The sequence below is a fragment of the Hippoglossus hippoglossus genome, chromosome 22, assembly GCF_009819705.1.
Source record: "Hippoglossus hippoglossus isolate fHipHip1 chromosome 22, fHipHip1.pri, whole genome shotgun sequence".
In the NCBI taxonomy this organism is placed as follows: Eukaryota; Metazoa; Chordata; class Actinopteri; order Pleuronectiformes; family Pleuronectidae; genus Hippoglossus; species Hippoglossus hippoglossus.
In genome coordinates, this window is record NC_047172.1 from 23,486,525 (window position 1) to 23,507,355 (window position 20,831).

At 44.2% G+C, this 20,831-nt stretch overlaps 1 protein-coding gene across 1 annotated transcript; it reads right to left on the reverse strand.

Moving 5' to 3' along the window:
- Positions 1–10,393: 10,393 nt before the first annotated feature.
- On the reverse strand, positions 10,394–10,925 carry LOC117756269 (histone H2B-like). Its single transcript, XM_034576693.1, has one exon. It carries the CDS (start codon positions 10,781–10,783, stop codon positions 10,409–10,411), a length of 375 nt encoding a protein of 124 aa, XP_034432584.1. The 5' UTR covers positions 10,784–10,925; the 3' UTR covers positions 10,394–10,408.
- Positions 10,926–20,831: the final 9,906 nt, after the last annotated feature.

Genomic DNA, 20,831 nt, shown 5'->3' on the forward strand with positions numbered 1-20,831 from the left:
ACCATACTGGAAGAAATGTCACACTTTCCCGTCCGTATTTTGCAACCATAGAGTCCACAATTGGACCCTCTGGGCTTTGAAGTCCCTGACTTCCCTCGTTACCCATCCTTATCAATTAAGTGTATGAAATCGTGCACATCTACAATTTCCCTTGAACACTCAATTTAAGACGTGGACGTCTCCACGAATCCTTGTTTCTTTCTCTGGCAAAACAGGAAAAATGCCTTCACGAATCCTTGTTTCTTTCTATGGCAAAACAGGAAAAATGCCTTTCAACAAGGATGATTGCCACAAGGACGAGTCAGATTAACATCATTAATCCACAATAATCCAGAGAGAATGACTAATACACCCGTTCCAAATAAAAACTCTTTAAATGTATTATTTCTTATGTTTGATTTCGTATTTGAGAAATCATCTAAACAGTCATGAAAATCAGAATTTCAACATCTCACCAGATATAAGATGACCAAAGAGAGGTCTTTGGATCCCTGTGAAGAAGGTCCGGAACCCAAGTTATTTCGGCCCTCTCTTCTCTTCACTGTTGGAGGTAGAGGCAGAAGATTTTTTTTTTTTTTTTTCTCCTGGGTGGCCAACCACCGAAGACTTCTCAGGTCCAGACGATCTTTCAAGGGATCCTGTTCGTGACGCCAAGTTTGTGATGGAAATTCATCTTGAGATTTGAAATAATGAAATTCTCAGACTGGAGTTGCCTTTGAGTCTTTATAATAGTAAGCTCTGCAGAGGTTACACAACAAGCACGGGTGCTCAAAATGGAACTGGCCGCAAGTTCACAAAAGCCAGAACTTATACAAAGAGGCGTTTCATAAAACATAATATGAAAAAAAGACATGAAAGACATGAGATCATCATCTGTGCCTGTCCGTCCGCTGTAGCAGTTGGAAGAAAAACATCACCAAATAAGGGCATGCACCCTGTTGATCAAGGTCATAGCAGTGAGACACCACCAAATAAGGGTTCCATCCTGTCAGGTAGACAGTATCACAGCAGTGAGACACCTGGTCAGGGGGATTTCCAATACCTTAGACACTGGTCAGTTGAATTTTCCACTACATGTGCAATATGGTTGACGGGTACTGTGCAATCCTGGTGTAATGGCTTGAATATTGGTGAGTTATTGGCTCTGTAAACTAGAGGCCCTCTTCTGTTATTTCATTGTATAATATCGTTTGCAGTGATAATCCACTGGTGCAATCACACCAGTATTGGGATTCTTAAAGTGTGCTGTTTGTTTTATGCATGATATTTTAGCTGTGTTAAATTGGGTCTGGAGCCTTTAATTTCTCTCTTTTTAATCTGTTATTTATATCAAGTATAGGCCAGTACTCCCTACATTGCACATGATCCTGTGCTGTTTGATCAGTCTTTTTAAATCCTTTGTCCAACTTGAATAAATTGTCTATTTCTGGAATCATCAGCCTCCCGTCCCGTTTATTCTGGATATATGTGGTGAACCCGATTGGCATTCAACTGTCGCACTAAACTTATGGCCACTACAGAATTGGCGTTGTTGGCAGGATCGGAGGCTGAATATACAATTTTTATTTTTATTTTCAATATTTTTTTATTGTGTTTGTTTTTTTTGGGGGGGCCCTATTGATTAGTAGAAACTAGGCCAGAGTGGGAAAAGACAGTGGCTGGTCTACAGGTGAAGAGGACCACGGGCTGATTTGAAGATCTCTCAACATACTGACTGTTCATTGGGAGGATGGAAGAAGTACAGGCCCTTATGGAGCAGCTGCAACAGCTGAAAACAGCCAATGAACAGTTGAGAGAGCAGTTGCAGAACCAATCAGAGTTACCTGAACCAGTTCCAGGGTCATCCACTACTTCTCCTAATGTGGTTCCAGCAGGCAGCCTAGCCTGTGATGCAACCAACCTCCGTTATGTTTATGTACATATAGAGCGTAAATGCCCCATGTTCACTGGTAAAATGTCAGTTGATCTGTTAACAGTTGAACAATGGATTGAAGAGGTACGTAGATGTCTGGAGGTTCGGCATATGCCAGTACTTGAACAGTTGCTGTTTATCACAGACCATTTAGATGGAGGTGCCAAGTCAGAGATAAATTTTCACTCTCGTGCCGACAGAAGTACTCCTGAAAAAATCTTTCGGATTTTAAGAGAAAACTATAGTTGCGCTCAGTCCTATGTTGCGGCACAGTTACAGTTTTTCCAACGTACTCAGCGTGAGGGTGAATTTTTGCGTGATTACTCGCATGCCCTTAAGTCCTTAATGGATTTAGCGATATGTAAAATGCCTGGTGGTATCCCCAACTCTGATGTCTTGTTGCGTGATCAGTTTATTGAACATGTGCTTGATGATATGTTGCGTAGAGAGTTGAAGCAGCATGTGGTCCAACAACCAAGTATTCCTTTCGTAAACCTTCGGGCTATTGCTATTAGGTGGGCAGAAACAAGTAGACAGGGAGGTAAAATTAGACCTCGGGTCTACTCTTGTGACACATACTCCCAGGCAGTGGATAGTTCTGAGGGTAGCACAAATGCGGTCACTGCTAGCTCTAATGATGAAATGGCAGAGATAAAAGAGTGCCTTCGCAAACAACAAGCTCAATTAGATACTATTATGAAGCATGTCACTGCCCAGTCCTCTCAGCCTACTCAGAGCCCTGTAGCCCTGACCCAAGCTAAGCAGTTACGATTTCCAACAGATGGCAAACTAATTTGTCACCGTTGTAATAGAGCAGGCCACATAGCCAGGTTCTGTAGGGTAAACCTAACTGCTACTACAACCCGTGAAGGATCTGTTTATGAAGTGGGGGTGCACAGACAGGTAGGGGGAGGGGGTTCTGATTCTCAGCCATCGGGAAACTAGACCCCTCTGGTGCAGAGAGCCAGGCATCAGAAAAGGGTTTTGTGAGCTCACCTGAAGACCAAATGGATGATCACTCTCGACTTATAGGAGATTGCCCAGTTGTGAAAATCAACATGGGGGGGTGTGGTGGTGTCCTGCCTTTTGGATACCGGGTCAATGGTAACCACGATCAGAGAAAGCTTCTTTGAGAAACACTTCAGGTCGCAGGGTGTTGGGCTTCTAAAGACATGTCACTGGTTACGTCTTAAGGCAGCCAATGGACTAAAAATCCCTTATCTAGGATATATGGAGCTCAATGTGACTGTTTTGGGTAAAACCCTCTCTCAAATGGGCGTGCTAGTTGTAGAGGACCCCCTAGATGAGCCCACACCACAGCAGCAGGCAGTATCTGGCCTCTTGGGAATGAACATCATTCGCCACTGTTACCGTCTGCTTTTTGAACAGTATGGACCTCGTCTTTTTGAGTCACCTGTCCTACAAGCTGCTAGTAAGGAGTGGAAAGAAACTCTTTCCATGTGTCATCGCATTGAGGCTTTGAACACACAGGGGTGCTTGGGTATAGCCAAAGTCCATGGTCGAGCTGTTCACGTTCCTGCTGGTTCCCTGAAATGGATACGCACTTCCTGTCCCTGCACTTTCAACACCACCCTCCCATTAGTGCTCCTGGAACCCCTAGCAAAAGGAAATCCTCTCCCAGCAGGTGCCCTTGTATCTGCAGCCCTTCTTTCTGTCCACCAGGGCAAGGTGGAAATTCCTGTAGTCAATGTGGGAACTGAAGATGTTTGGCTGCAACCTCATACACAGCTGGGTGAGCTGCACGTGGTTGACCTGCCAAAATCAAAGAGCTCTATCCTTATCAGGGAAATAGACGACCAGAACACGCTAGCAGTGATTCAGGAGGTGACTGCAGTGAGCCCCCCGGCCATTGATCTGTCTAGGCTGTCATGGCCTAGCCTTTCCTCTGAGCAGACGAAACAATGTATAGAGCTTTTGCAGAAGCATATCACAGTTTTTAGTCAAGGAGAGGGAGACCTGGGATGTACCACGCTGGTAGAGCATGAAATTCCTATAGTGGATGACGCCCCAGTTAGGCAACGCTATCGCAGGCTCCCGCCGTCACAGTATGAGCAAGTCAAAACTCACATTCAGGAGTTGTTGGACAGAGGGGTTGTACGCGCAAGCTGCAGCCCATACTCCTCGCCGATCATGGTAGTTTTTAAAAAAAACTGGAGAAATTCGCTTGTGTGTGGACTATAGGTTGCTCAATGCCAAAACAAGGAAGGATGATTATCCGCTGCCCCGAATCGAAGAATCTTTGGATGCCCTCACAGGCGCTCAGTGGTTTTCAACATTGGATCTTGCAAGCGGCTACAACCAAGTACCCATGGCAGAAAAGGACAAAGCAAAGACTGCTTTTTGCACCCCTTTCGGACTCTTTGAGTTTAATCGGATGCCGTTTGGGTTATGTAATGCCCCTAGTACGTTTCAAAGGTTGATGGAGAGGATCTTTGGAGACCAAAGTTTTCAGTCCTTGCTTTTATATCTGGATGACATTGTTATTTTTTCACAAACTTTTGACCAGCATCTCCAACGTCTTGAGTTGGTGCTAACTCGTCTCAAAGAGTACCATCTGAAATTGAAGCTAAGTAAATGTCACTTTTTTCAATCTGAGGTTAAATACCTGGGTCATGTCATCTCAGCATCTGGCGTTGCCACTGACCCTTCTAAGATTAGTGCAGTGGCTGAATGGGCACAACCCACTACTTGTACAGAGCTTCAATCATTTTTGGGATTCGCATCCTATTATCGCCGCTTTGTGGAAGGTTTTGCGAGGTATGCTGCTCCCCTCCACCGGTTGGTGGCTGAAATGGATGGCACCAAGAAGAAACGCAGAACCCTTGGGAAAGCCATTATAGGCGACCGTTGGATTAATGAGTGTGAAAATGCTTTCCAAACACTCAAGAGACTGCTTGTGACCGCGCCAGTTCTGGGATATGCTGACTTCACCAAACCCTTTGTCCTTGAAATCGATGCTAGCCATGCTGGACTTGGTGCTGTGTTATCCCAGGACCATGATGGAAAACGGCGACCAATTGCTTTTGCAAGCAGAGGCCTGAGGCCCACGGAAAGAAACATGTCCAACTACAGCTCCAGAAAGCTAGAATTCCTGGCCCTTAAATGGGCGGTGACCCAAAAATTCCGAGAGTATCTGCTTGGACAGAAATTTGTAGTGTTCACTGATAACAACCCCCTCAGCTACCTGCAGTCAGCTAAACTGGGGGCAGTGGAGCAAAGGTGGGCATCGGAGTTGGCAGTTTTTGATTTTGAGATCAAGTACTGCCCAGGACCAACCAATCGCAATGCAGATGCTTTGTCACGCCAGTTGCACTCTCAGAGCACATCACTTTTATTCCCCGGCTTGAAGGTGCCGCTAGAAGTCCACGAACCAGCAAAAGTCTTACTTGAAAGTGCCCACGCCATGGCTGCAACCTGCCAAGCGACAGCTGCTTTCCCATCACGGCCCAAAGCTGACCTAATTGCTCTACAGGCCACAGATCCAGTAATCGGTACCTTCCTACAATATTGGAAGAGGGGCACACCTCCAACTAAACAAGAAATGGCCAATGCTGGTAGAGGCGTAAAGAAGCTGGTGCAGCAGTGGTCCAAAATAAAGTCAAAGGATGGTGTCCTATACCGTCAAATACAGCTACCAAGGGAAGGACAAGTGGTGTTCCAACTCCTGCTGCCTCAATGCCTGCATGGAGAGGTACTTAAAAGCCTTCACGATGACCAGGGCCACCAAGGCATTGAGCGTACTAACAGTCTGGTGAGGCAGAGGTGTTTTTGGCCATTTATGGGAAGTGACATTGACAGATACTGTCGGGAGTGTAACCGGTGCACACTGGCTAAAGTAGTACAACCAAAAGTCCGTACATTCAGGGGGAGTCTGTTAGCCTCTAAACCATTGGAAGTCATTGCCATCGATTTCACTGTATTGGATAAGGCCAGTGATGGAAGAGAGAACGTGCTGGTGGTCACGGATGTGTTTTCAAAGTTTTCCCAAGCATTCCCGACACCAGACCAGCGGGCCAGTACAGTAGCCCGTGTGTTGACTAAAAAGTGGTTCTACATTTATGGCGTACCCAAACGCATCCACAGTGATCAGGGAAAGTGTTTTGAAGGGGACCTTTTGAAAAGACTGTGTCAACTGTATGGAATAGAGAAAAGTAGAACCACACCTTATCACCCCGAGGGCAATGGACAATGTGAAAGATTTAATCGAACATTGCATGACTTGTTGCGCACCCTCCCCCAGGAAAAGAAGAAAAAATGGCCAAAATACCTACCTCAGGTTCTTTATGCATATAATACCACAGAGCACCAATCAACTGGTTATTCACCATATGAGCTGATGTTTGGCCAGAAGGCACAACTACCTGTGGATTTCCTGTTGGGCGCATCACAGGAGGAACCCACGTCTAGATCGGCAGAGGATTGGATGGATGAACATCAAAATCATCTGAGTTCAGTCTATCTTCATGTTAAGGAACGACTCCAGCAAGCAGCAGAACAGAGGAACAGACACTATCAGCCAAACGCAACTTCTCTTATCGCTCCTGGAACCCTGGTCTACAGGAAAAGTCACCCCATAGGACGCCACAAAATTCAGGATGCCTGGGATCCAGCTGTGTATGTGGTGGTGAAAAACATGGATAAAGAAGGAAGGGTATATAAAATATGCCCCAGAGATGGTGCTGGCCCAGAAAAGAATCTTAACAGGTCAGAACTTAGGGTTTTACCGACCGCCACCATCAATAGGCCCATGACCCAAAACCAACCGGTACCTGATCCAGGCCTGGTCGATGATCCACTGGATTTTAATAAAGACGACGAAGACAATGACTCAGGTGGGGTCGTAATCACCATGGAACCTGAGTGGTGTAGAGTTCAGGCCCCCTCCCTCACTCCCCTTGAGCTAAATGGTCAAACCATGGGCACAGAATTACATAGCTCTGGCACCCCACTATCCAGTTCAGATCACAGCCAAGAAAATGGCCCAAACAATGTTAATATAGTAGCAACAGGGCAGCCAAACATATCACAAAGTAGGCCCAAAAGGAACACCGCTGGGCGTCACACCAACCCTTTTAACCTTCCGAGGTCAGTAAATAAAACCGTTGATACCTCAGTTAGAGCCTTGCAGGTGAGCCACGCTGCAAATCATCACGTTGTTGAGACAGTGTTTAGACCCTGGTTGTAATTTGTCACCGGGACGGTGACCTTTTAAAATTGGGGCCATTGTAATGGGGTCAATCCTTAATAAAAAGCTTTAGCTAAAACAGGATAGTTTTAGCAGTGTTACTTTACCAGTTATGCTTACATGTCATTGTAGATATAAAATCACAGCTCTAATTAACCTGACAGGACGGCGATGCCTATAGGATGAGGGGAGTTGGCGAAGTTTATTTAGGGACCCCGTAGTCTCCCTCTCCCTCTCTCTGCACTGCCGGTCCTGTGAGGAAGTGTAGCGTGGGCGCAGCAGGTGTGGACGCCAATTGTTTGTTGCGAGCCCAGCGTACAGCTGTGTGTGTGTGTGTGTGTGTGTGTGTGTGTGTGCGTGTGTGTGTGCGTGCGCCCGTGTGTGTGAGAGACGGCATCAGCGTCGCCATACAGGCACGCTGTAATAATCTCCACTCAGCGTGTACACACAAACTAATGGGAACGATACTTGTAAGTAATGCGCCGGAACATTTATCCAGAGTCTATACTATTGTGTCTGTGACGTTAAGTGTAATTTTCCTTTCCTGTTTTAGTACTTGTCATCACGACAATAAGGACGGCGTGGGTCTCTGCTTTACTTTAATGAATTGAAGGTATGGCATAACGATGTGTTTTATATTTGTAAATGTTTTTAAACATTTTGATAAACTTGTTTAATAATTGTGTGACCTAATATGACATGTTTGTTTCATAGGGCTGCCTTCAGGCAGAATATTTACGGTCACTGTTTTTTCCCACATTTAGATTTCATTTAGATTATTTGGCCTTGTTTAGATTTAGTTTCTTTCTGATTAATTGGTTTGATTTCTGGTTTCTTTGTTCATTTTATTTTGTTCTTTGTTCTATGGGTAATGTGCAATATGGTTGACGGGTACTGTGCAATCCTGGTTTAATGGCTTGAATATTGTTGAGTTATTGGCTCCGTAAACTAGAGGCCCTCTTCTGTGATTTCATTGTATAATATCGTTTGCAGTGATAATCCACTGGTGCAATTACACCAGTATTGGGATTCTTAAAGTGTGCTGTGTTTGTTTTATGCATGATATTTTAGCTTTGTTAAATTGGGTCTGGAGCCTTTAATTTCTCTCTTTTTAATCTGTTATTTATATCAAGTATAGGCCAGTACTCCCTACATTGCACATGATCCTGTGCTGTTTGATCAGTCTTTTTAAATCCTTTGTCCAACTTGAATAAATTGTCTATTTCTGGAATCATCAGCCTCCCGTCCCGTTTATTCTGGATATATGTGGTGAACCCGATTGGCATTCAACTGTCACACTAAACTTATGACCACTACATATCTGTGGGTTACTCGCTAATATATATATACGGGTAGATAAGGATATATATTGTTCATATGGATATGGATATGTGTGCATGCCTGTGTTTTTACGTAGTGTGTATGTTCAGCCTGAATGTTCTTTTGATTGTATAGTCGCAGTGTTTATCCCTTCCATAATTCTTATCATTGTATTTTGTATCATTTCTTCTTGTAGAACCACACGCATTCCCACCCATATTCTGCCTTTCATAGGCATATGTTGTACTGTGCTGTTGCCAAATTAAAGGACATTAAGAGAGAGAAGTCGTCTGAGCCGTGTTTTAGCAGACACACCTGGAGCAGAGCTGGAATCAGAACCGGTTAAAAGAATAAGTTCCTCATGTACAGTCCTTACATCAAGTCCTCACCAACAGAACCAATTAATCCATCGTCATTAGCAGACTCATCACACAAAGCCTCAAACGTTTCCTTACTCCTTGATACAAACTTCCAGCAGTGTTCAGATCACCGGACTTTACTTGGTGTATCACGGGAATGTGGGAACATTTGTTGCCTTAAAGTCCATGGATATAATTTTATAATTGTGTTGTGTCTATACCACAGACTGTATATAAAGATGGACATAGTGTCCGTGACGTCACCCGTTGGGTTCTGAAGAGTGAAAATGAGGCTCTCAGTGGGCGTTTCACCCGGCGCCATCTTGCCGGAGCCTGACTCCTCCTAGTTCCTGGCTAACCCATAAATGGGCAAAAAGGAGGAGCGCGAGTGGAGCTGAGGTGGGCTGGGCGACGACCGACAACTGAGCCACGCCCACAGAGCTCAACGTTACCTGGTTAGCTCAGGCTAAGGAGCTAGGCTACATGCTACCCGCTGTTACTAACTGGTTAGCGCTGCGGTGTTGTTGCCTCGGGATGCTAGCGGTCATCACAACGGACTTAACCAGAGGTAAGTTACCCTGAAACTTTACAACAACAAAACCTATTGATTTATCTATTATCATAATCATAGTACATATACTTACATGCCTAAAGTCGTTTTTAATATGTAATTGTGGTAATTTACCTTTTATTTAACACGTCTAATGAACAGATTGAAGCAAGTTAACTACCTCACTGGACCACAGACGTCTTCGACTTTTTTGTCAGGACAAGCAGCCGAACAACAATATTATTATTCATCCGATATGTGACTTAAAACTTCTCCACAGACTCAGGTTGTGTTCAGTGACGGGGATTTGCCTGTTAGCTCAGGTGAAGCCGAGCAGACTACAGGCTAGGAGCTGGAGTGACGAGCAAACGGTGACGTCACCTGTCCATCAAGTGATAATTGTGCACAATGTCAAACCTCTATATCATCTAAATGAGCCAGTTAGGAAAAAACTCACCGGCCTCACAGTTGTCATGAAAGTAGAAATTAGTCATTGAGACTAAAACCGTTTTTTGAACCAGGCTTTAAACAGGTTTAATTCTGCTCTAAAGTCTGGCTTTTTAACATGGGAGTCAATGGGAATTGACTCCTTCTTGGAGCCAGCCTCAAGTGGCCACTCAGTGAACTGTAGCTTTTTGCACTTCCGCATCGGCCTCATCGCTCAGTCCGGTTGTTGCCGCTTAGTCTGTACACAATGTGGATTTCTGAATTCAGTATTTGTGAACTTGTTTTTTAGAAATTACTGCAGCAAGAACACTTTTCAATTAGTATTCACTCAGGACTAGGACTTAGACACTAAGTAGATATGGAAATGTAAAAGTGATTCTAGTCTTCTGATCTGTATCTTTTCATAATTTAACAGTTGTGTATTACAGCACTGTACAAATACATCAGTCGTTTATATGTGTAACATATTGTCTCTTAAATGATTCAGAGCAAACTATTACTATTCATTACTACTGATGGACATGTCATTAGAGTCAGGACAGTTTGTCTCCATAGAGAAAGTGTGTGGCTCTTAAAAGAGCCGTTGCTTTGATGTGATGTCTCCTTAGAGTCGTTTACTTGGAGCTGGTGTACTTGGTCACGGCCTTGGTGCCCTCAGACACGGCGTGTTTAGCCAGCTCCCCGGGCAGCAGCAGGCGGACGGCGGTCTGAATCTCCCTGGAGGTGATGGTGGAGCGCTTGTTGTAATGAACCAGACGAGAGGCCTCACCGGCGATGCGCTCGAAGATGTCGCTCACGAAGCAGTTCATGATGCCCATGGCCTTGGAGGAGATCCCAGTGTCGGGGTGGACCTGCTTCAGCACCTTGTACACGTAGATGGCGTAGCTCTCCTTCCTGGACTTTCTCCTCTTCTTTCCGCCCTTACCGGGGGCCTTCGCCACCGCTTTCTTGGAGCCCTTCTTGGGCGCAGGCTTCGCTGGTTCAGGCATCGTCACGATATTATTCGATCAAATGAATACAGACGTCAGTGGCCAGGCTGTATTTGAACACATCACATGTAAATCTATCTGTGCCGTTCCCTCTCTGTCATTGGCTGAATGTTGAGCGTCAGTGTAACAGCACGTGGGAGTGTCTCCACGTTCATGAGTCCATTATTCTGCTGCTGACAGAGGTTGAACTGTAGAGCTCAACTGGAACATTTGGGGGGTTAAGAAATGCAAGATGTCAGAAACTTTATGTTATTAGGGCCCGAGCACCTCCGGTGGGAGGCCCTATTGTATTTCGAAGGATTTGTATTTCCCTTTTGGGGCTTTTTCAGGGCCTAGACATGCTCAAATTGTTACCAAAGTTTGCAGGGAATTCAAAACCCCAAAAAGTAATTGTATTCTGGAGTAATTTGAAATGGGCATGGAAAAATGGCTCAACAGCGCCATCTAAGGAAAAGCCCCTCAGTTAGCTTTCACCGATCTTCACAAAAATCGTAGCCCAGGTGTATCATGACCAGACAAACAAAAAAGGTCAGAGGTGCAATTGGAAAAAACGCAACAGGAAGCCCGCCATTTTGCATTTAGTGGCCATTTTGGCCATATTCCAAATTTTTACTTTGACGAACTTGTCCCAGGGCTTTCATCTGATCAACTTCAAATTGAGATGAATGTCATCACAACAAGATGGAGATAAAAACTAACTCAAAGATCGATTTTTCGTCACACGGTGTGACCGTGGCGTGGCGTCAAAGTTTGATTACAAGCCATCAAAACACGAGGTTCTGTATCTGGGACATACATGGTCCAATCGACTCCAAACTAGACATGTAAAACAAAAGTCCCGGCCTGATGACATCTACACAGAAATCTTGACTTAAAATCACAGTGCCCCCTGGTGGAAACAAGAAATGTCTTGTTTTTGGAACGTCTTACACTTGGAGGTATTCCTCCTCACCCACTGCTCGCAGCCATGTCAAACTGTATCAAATGGGTCTCAAGACATTGATAATGTAGGCATAACATTACTGTGACTTTTCGTCAAACGCCATAATAGTGGCGTGGCGTCAAAGTTCATCAACTCGCCGTGACACACGAAATTACTATAACTTCGGTGTTGGAGGTTCAACCTCCCTCAAACTACATTTGTGTAACAACAGCCCCCCCCTGCAGACATTCAGATGGTTTTAAGGAATGGGCGTGGCAAAATAACTGACTAGCGCCCCGAGGTGCTTGCGAGGTTGCATTTAGACCATGAATTGTCCTTTTTCCATTTTGCCGTGGAATATGGGCTGCCACATATGGAGTGGTGTATGCTGGAAGCCTGTCCACATCCTCCGCTGCAACAAGGTCGGAGTCTGGATAGAGGTTAGGGACGGCTGGAGCTGCTGCCTGCGCCCTCTGCAGCGGTAGCAGCTGAGTGTCCGACTGGTCATCAGGCTGCACCACTGCTGGCTGTGGTTGTTCTCGTGGAGCTGAGTCCAGATCAGGGTGTAGTCGGAGACACTGAGACTTGGAGATTAGTTCAGTCCCTGATATTCACTTCAGTTAAACAACATTCATACGCTCCCCAATCCGGCACATTGCAGTTTAGTTTTGAGTTGCTATAACTGATTTAAACTCAGACTTCCCATGCTCGGAAAAACCACAGTCATCCTCTCTATTCTTAAACCTATTTTCCTAATAGGTTGTCTCAGCAGTTGTGAACCCGACTCTTATTTTTTATCAATTTAAACTCTGGTAATGTAATTATTTTTCCATCTTTAAATCTAAATGTGGATGCTTATGTAGCAAGGTGGGTAAGCGGGGATAGTGAGAGGTTGCCACCTGGGGAATTTCACCTCCAGGAAATAACTCAAATATTGTAAGTGCAACAGCACAGGTTCGTTTAAATCACAGGGCAAGAGACGTGTTTAACTAGTAGAAAAGAACTTTAATATAACTCAAATAAATGCATAACCCAACAAGCAAAATGAAACAAACAAACAGAACACAAATTAACATGCAATAAAACACTTGACATGAGCAACACAGGGACAGGGCTGGGACTTACCACGGCGACGACAACCAAAGAAAAAAGGGAAGGATTAATAAACTCGCCACCCGTGACACAGCAAACCAACAAAACTGGTTGTGAAGAAAACCCCGCCACCAGGAATTGGGTCGCCGCCTCAGGCCCACAGCACCTGACCAACAATGAAAGGATGGTGTAGAGGTCCTCCATGGATGGTAGCTCCGTCCTGGTGATGTGTTGGGCAGACTTCACCACCCTCTGTAAAAGCCTTACGGTTTCAGGGCGGTGCAGCTGCCATACCAGGCGGTGATGCAGCCAGTCAGGATGCTCTCTATGGTGCACCTGTAGAAATTGCAGAGAATCCTGGCATCCATGTTGAGCCTCCGCAGCCTGCGGAGGAAGAAGAGCCGCTGTCTGGCCATCTTCCTGATGGAGTCTGTGTGGTGGGTCCAGGTCAGGTCATCAATGATGTGGACCCCAAGGAACCTGAAGCTGCTGACTCGCTCCACCGTAGTCGGTAAGCGCAAGCGTGTACGTGTATTGTCTGAGAAACAAAATGGATATAATCGTTCAATGAATGATTACCTTTTTGTCTGCCTACCAACTAACTATGTTACAGTCAAAGTTGAGGGGTGTGGCTTATTGTTACATCAGAGTTTCCTTTGATCTATTAGTCACATCATAGTCCTTTAACCCCCTTTGTTTGAATTTCTTAAACCTCCTTTGCTTCAATTCCTTTAACCCCCTTTGCTTCAATTCCTTTAACCCCCTTTGCTTCAATTCCTTTAACCCCCTTTGCTTCAAATAATTTAACCCCCTTTGCTTCAATTCCTTTAAACTCCTTTGCTTCAATTCCTTTAAACTCCCTTGCTTCTTTTTCCCTTCCTATTATTTAAAGAGGCTCTTTATCTCAGAAAATTAACTAGTGAAGAGTCAGTCTGCACTAACCAGCGAATTGGTAGAACAAAGAAGATAAGAGATTTTTCATGAGAATTTGGAAAACACATCTTGAACAGCGAAAATAACACATTGAAACAAACAACAGTCGCAATGGAGATCACTCAGAGAGTGAAACAAATGGATATAAAGGTAGAGACTGTCCGCCCGTACTTCGAGTCCTTTTTTACGAAGATCAGTGCAGAGCAGTGGGAGCTGTTGAAGTCATGCAAACCGGATGAAGCTACAACATTTATGTTGGCAGATCTTCTGCTGAAGTTAATGACGACCGTTTCAAATGCCATTGCAAAGCGATGTCCCGATGCACCCATGTCTGAGGAAGAAGTTCGGTCCATTCTGGGCGACACTCTCAACGACAGTCTTTCACCAGGCACAACAAAGTCTACGAGTTTGGATAAGCTCACAGACTTGGTTGTAGAGGAGGTGACGAAGACTGTCAACTCCACCTTGTCTGCAAGCTCCACCTGTGTGAGCTCTGAGAAGCCTATACCAACCCGCCTCATTAACCCCGCTAAAGTCCAGAAGATGATCTGTTATGCCTGCGAGACGTTAAAGGAAGATGCAAAAATCCAACTCTTGCTCGAGTGTCAATCGCGCAGGCGAAGTCAGGCCATTTCCTCAGAGGAACAGGACGCTTCATATGATCCCATTCGGATGTGTAGGACCTCTTCAAGCTCCCACTCTTCAGGAGTCAGCTCCAAGTCAGGTAGTTCCTCAGAGGGAGGTTCAACAACAAGCAGTATGGACAGTGGGAAGATCCTTGTCCAGGAAGCAATCAACAATAGTTTGACTGACATCACAGACTTCTTTGATGAGTTCCATGACAGCCTCTTTCTCAATTCATCGTTTTCTCCAGAGATTGATATGGCTTTAGATGAAATTATTGAGTCAATCAATAAGGAAAGCAAAAATGGAAAGGAATCTCCACAGCCAAACCTCTCAATCAGTGAAGGAATGAGGACGATCAATAGTCTTTTCATAAAGACTTTTGCCACAGCAGGGACGCTTCAAATACTGACAGGGGTCGCGAAAAAATTCAAGGAGGAGACCAAAGTCAATAGGAGGCTGACGATACAGTCATTGATGGCTAATATTGACGCTGTGCTTCTGGAGAAGGAGAAGCCGGGAGGTGGAAATGAAAGTTCTGCATTCCCAACACTGAAAAAGCTTCCATCTGAAAAGGTTCTTGTATTCACAGAACAGCTTTCAGATCTCATCTATGCGTACATCACACCTGGAAGGAATTCAGACATTAGTTCAGGTCCAGCGAAAAAGGTGGCTGTTCCTAAGGCACACAGGGGCATATATGCAGAAATTCAGACCAGGGTGTTTTGTTTTCTGTCCTTGATAAGCTGGTGGCTGAACAACCAAGTTAACCGCCACACAAAAAGGGTGTCAGAGGCTTTCATGGCCATCGACTCACTGGAAACAAACAAGCAGTCATCCTCATTAGAGGTCAGCAGCATTGAGGAGAAAGGATCGAAGCAGACTTCATCATCAGAGGTCAGCAGCAGTGAGAATACAAGATCGAAGCGGTCAACACCAGCAGTGTTCAGCAGCATTGAGGGGAAAAGATCGAAGCAGACTTCATCATCAGAGGTCAGCAGCAGTGAGAATAAAAGATTGAAGCAGTTAACACCAGCAGTGGTCAGCAGCATTGAGGGGAAAAAATCGAAGCAGTCATCATCAGAGGTCAGCAGCAGTGAGGAGAAAACATCGAAGCAGTCAACACCAGCAGTGGTCAGCAGCATTGAGGAGAAAAGATCGATGCAGTCATCATCATCAGAGGTCAGCAAAGATCAGGAGAACTCAGCATCATCAGACAGGAACTCCAGGGAGAAGATTGCAGAGATGCTGGCAGTAGACAGATATAAAATGTATGTCAGTGTTCTCTTGGACCAGCTCATATCACAAATCTATAATAAGGCAAAGGTGACCAGGACTGATGTCGACATAACAGACACAAGTCATCATCTGCTGGAGAGAATATGGGCCGAGGTCAAAGACATTGACTCAACTTTCATCCCCAAAACAATCCTTGACGAGGTCATTTTCAAGGAGTTGTGTAAGAAGTGGCCTTGTCCAGAGATGCTAATGGTTTCCTTTCTTTTAAGAGATCCAGAACTTGAGATATCAATTTGCTCCTCTTTGAAAAGACACCTGTGCAAAAAGCCTGGCTTCTTCTCCTCTTTCAGAGCAAGGTTCTCTTCCTTCTTCTGGAGATAAAAGGTGGATGATGTTATTCCGATAGCTTCACTTTCAAATTTAAATATTTTCTGAACAGTAACGGTGCACCAACACAGTAGATGCACCTAAAAGTTATTTATCATGCTGTGACATTACTGTACTGGTACAACCCTAAGCCTAACCCTAACCTTCATTGTTTGACTGATGAGGTTTTTGATTTTCTTTCCTCTCTCCTAATCACCTGTTCTACGAAATGAAGGGGCAAAGCATTTTCTTTTATTATCAATATTCTTCGATTATAATTACCTTTTACTAAGTCTAAAGTTTTGTGATGGGTTTTCTCCAGGTGCTCTGGTATCCCCACATTTATAATGAATAAAATGTATGAAATGGAATTATTTGCTCTCTTGTTGTGGCTTTCCTCCAGGTGCTCCGGTTCCCTCCCATATTTAAAACAGTTATTAAAAGATTCAAAATCGAATAATTTGTTCTCAGGATTTATTCCACTGAGACTAAAGTTTTGCTGTTTTACAAGCTGAAAATTCACTGTTTCACAGGTGCAAGTTTAGTTTCTTCCTTTAATTCATCAGCCATCAGCACCTTCACCTGAACTTAGCTCCAACAAGCTGTATAAGGCAGAGTAGAGTGACCTCATTATGGCTGGTGATCAAATAGCGATAGTAAGCATCTAACTGTCAGATATTTTCAGAATAAGACACAGTTGCTGCTGACTATCACCGTAAATCGATACAGTGTTACTTGATTGTGTTTGTCTTAATTTTGAAGGAAATTTGAGATCTCAACTAATTCAATTTTGGAGTTAAATTTCTGCAGGAAGATGGAAATATTACAACTGCAACATATTTTTTATATCTCACTTATGTAAAAAGCAACAAGAGTTTATATGATTTAATATATAGGATAAGATGTAGAATATCCCTTGTACGTCTGAAGGTCTTCTGCACAAATTACCACAAAAAAAAACATTAGATGTTAGCAGGTGTTAGGGGCCACCAGCGGATGTTAGGGACATAACTTCAGTTGTGCACCTTAGCGTCATCAAGTGTTTTGACCTTCTGATCAATGATACAGGCCGAACTTGAGGGTACGCTGAGGATAAAGGTAAATCTGACTGGCTGCTGGGTATTATGGCAGTACTATGAAAGCCATGTGGCTGCTCAGTAGATCAGACATCATTACCTCTTTAGCCTTTTTAAACTAAACTCTGTAGCATTTTAGAACATAGGACAAGATGGAGAATATTCCTTGTACGTTCGACCGCAGCAATCAATGCCTATTGCCAGTTGATGTTAGCGGATGTTAGTGACCACCAGCGGATGTTAGGGACATATCTTCAGTTGTGCACCTGAGCGTCATCAGGTGTTTAGGCCTTTTAATCACAAGACATCCTCTTTTAAGGCAGGCCCACCACAGGTTGATCAGACCTGGGTGCATGTCCCTTGCATATTGGGGCCAGTTGGGATCTTTCCTCCTGATCCAGAGCCATTGGCTGCAGAGTTCTGCAGTGTGTGATGTTTCTTTTATGGTCCGGCGCAGGGCTTGTCAATGGATCTCCAGATCTTTGTGCAACCTAATGGTGCAGCCAACCTCCACAGGGCAAGCTATTGCTTTCCAGCCACATTGCTGTGCCTCAAATGCAAGGTCTGCATACCACAGCCTTTTCCTCTCATTTGCTTCATCAACATTATCCACCTAGGGTACTGTCAATTCTAAAAAGTAGACGATGCACAGGGTATTAGACCAGATTATCAGGTCAGGTCTTAGGGTGGTAGTGACAATATGTGATGGGACTGTAAGTCGCTGGCCCACATCCACCAGCATCTCCCAGTCTCGGACTTGCTCCAACTGACCACTACTGGCCAGTGGAGGAGGCCCTCTCTTTCCCTGTTCCCTCTCGCGGATAAATGTTGTCCTTGAATATGGGCTGCCACATATGGAGTGGTGTATGCTGGAAGCCTGTCCACATCCTCCGCTGCAACAAGGTCGGAGTCTGGATAGAGGTTAGGGACGGCTGGAGCTGCTGCCTGCGCCCTCTGCAGCGGTAGCAGCTGAGTGTCCGACTGGTCATCAGGCTGCACCACTGCTGGCTGTGGTTGTTCTCTTGGTGGAGCTGAGTCCAGATGTTGAATAAAGCTAAAGGAATACTGTAATATATATAAAGGTTTATGTATGAGAACAAGTTTAAGTACAGTGTTATTGTATGCCACGGATTACAGTCTTAACAAATCCCTCCTTTCACACCATTTCATGGTGTGAACAACTTATTGGGGATCATCCACGAACTCCTCAACCTCCATCTCATTCAATGCAAACCCATCATTGTCATCACCACTCAACAAAGGCAACTGATAGGGTGGGGGATGGGGCATGTTTTCCTTGGTCAGAGCCGTGGTGATGAGTCTGTTGAGCAAGGTCCTAAAGCAAGGGATGCAGCAGCAGCCACAGGTGACTAGGATAGCTGCAAAGATAGCTAGGGAGAGGAGGCAGGATGCATGGAAACATAACATTTTATAAGTTTTAGATCTTTTTCAGAAAGGCACTTGATCAAATTCTTGTTGCAAATTATCAACAAGATTAAGGAAAATTCTATTTGGTAAAAGGCACATAAAAAAAAAAAACACACGAGGAAAAGACATGGAGGGTGTAAACAAACATGAACAGGCCATTTTCAAACTTTGAATCACAGACAAAATGGCAATCACGACTCTATCCCAACACAGTGATGAAAAGTTGTATTTCTGATGATGGTTTAAGAACTTCAATGTAAAGTTAAAGGTGCGAGGAGTATTAAAGGGCCCTCGCTCCTTGGATAGATCAGCACATGTAGGTGAAACAATGGATTCTACTTCTAATCTACAAAACTTCTGCTTTGTAAATGGAGAACGAGACGGTGTGTAACATTTCAAGTAGAGTGAAAACGGAATGGGCAGAAAGAGACAAAGATTCTAGCAATATGAGAATTCATTATTATTCTAACCCAAATGAATTGGCTTTTTGAGAGCTTTAACATGCTCAAAAGGTTATGAAACTTTGCTGAAAATTAGAAAGTGGTGAAAATGTACGTATTCTGGAGTACTTTGAAATGGGCGTGGCAAAAATGGCTCAACAGCGCCACCTGGAACGCAGCCCCTAGGTTTCCCTTTGACCGATCTTCACAAAAAACGTAGGCCAGGTGTATCGTGACCAGTCATACAAAAAAGTCTCAAGGAGCATTATGAAAAACGCAACAGGAAGCCCGCCATTTTGCATTTAGTGGTCATTTTGGCCATATATCCACATCTTTTACTTTGACGAACTTGTCCCAGGGCTTTCATCTGATCAACTTCAAATTGAGATGAGTGTCATCACAACAAGATGGAGATCAAAACTAACTCAAAGATCGATTTTTCATCACACGGTGTGACCGTGGCGTGGCATCAAAGTTTGATTACACGCCATCAAAACACGAGATTCTGTATCTCGGACATACAAGGTCCAATCGAGTCCAAACTAGACATGTAAGACAAGAGTCCCGGCCTGATGACATCTACATAGAAATCATGACTCAAAATCACAGCACCACCTGCTGGCTAAAGGAAGTGACATGTTTTATACTTTGATGAACTGCTCCTGGCTGCTTTACAATATACAGCTCAAAAGAGCTCAGTCAAGTCATTGGACCATGGTCAGAATTGTGACATTTCCTCAAACAGTGTAAACATTGAGGTGCGGCAAAGATTCATCCTTCGCCAAAGGAGACAATGTTGTCATAACTCCAGTGTGCATTGTCCTATCACTGCCAAACTTCGGTCTCATGATCAGAGACCAAGCCTGAACAGCTCTATGTGTCAATATTTCCTCAGTGTCATAGCGCCACCTACTGATTCGCCATGAAACAGGAAGTACTTTGTAAATCTACTCTGCACTATCCAACCGGCTCCGAACTACTGACCTATGATCACAATCCTGACCTGAACAGCTCCATATATTAATATTAGTTCAGGGTCATAGCGCCACCTACTGATCAGTGTGATAATTAAGTTGTTGTAACATTGTCCAATTGACACAAAATTGCTCACGCTACATCAGAGCCCCTACTTGAACAGATATATTAGTCCGTAGGTAATAATAGTGAAGGCGCCACCTACTGGCAACAGGAAGTAAGCTTTGTTTTACAACTATCATTCGATTTACATAAAATGTTCACAGTGTGATGTGCAATTGATAGCGTGGACCGTAATGAGCAATTACCAGGCAAGAATCGACATCGCATGGCGGACGCAGGAAGTGAAGCATTTATCCTTGCCGCAGTGCGCAAAACGCATGCAACGCGGAGACGTGCGCTTGGTCATTGATCGCTCTCTCCACCGACCGCAACAGGCTTCGAAATGCGTGTGCTCGGGCCCGTCAGTGCTACAACGTAGCCCTAGTTATTATTTATGTTGGTATCACATTAGTATCATTTAAAACAATCTGAAACTAGGGCTACGTTGTAGCACTAACGGGCCCGAGCACAGGCATTTTGAAGCCTGTTGCGGTTAGTGGAGAGAGCGATCAATAGGGCCTCCCACCGTTCGGTGCTCGGGCCCTAATTAGTTGCTTTTAATTGATAAGTGGTTTTATATCATTATAGACAGTAAGATAGATGAAATATTGCCTGCCTAATTCAGATGTAAAGTAAACCCTCTATAATTACGATAATTGCTCCTATATATATGTTGATATGTATGTATATATGTGCTTTTTTCAAAGTTATAGATCGTGTGTGTGTTTTTGTGTTATAGATTCTGTCAGTACATTTCCATAGATATGTTCCCTGCACTAATAGTTTGTTTTAATGGTGTAGTTCATTTGTGCATGAGAACGAAGTTGCCCTGTGAACTTCAGGAAGCCATA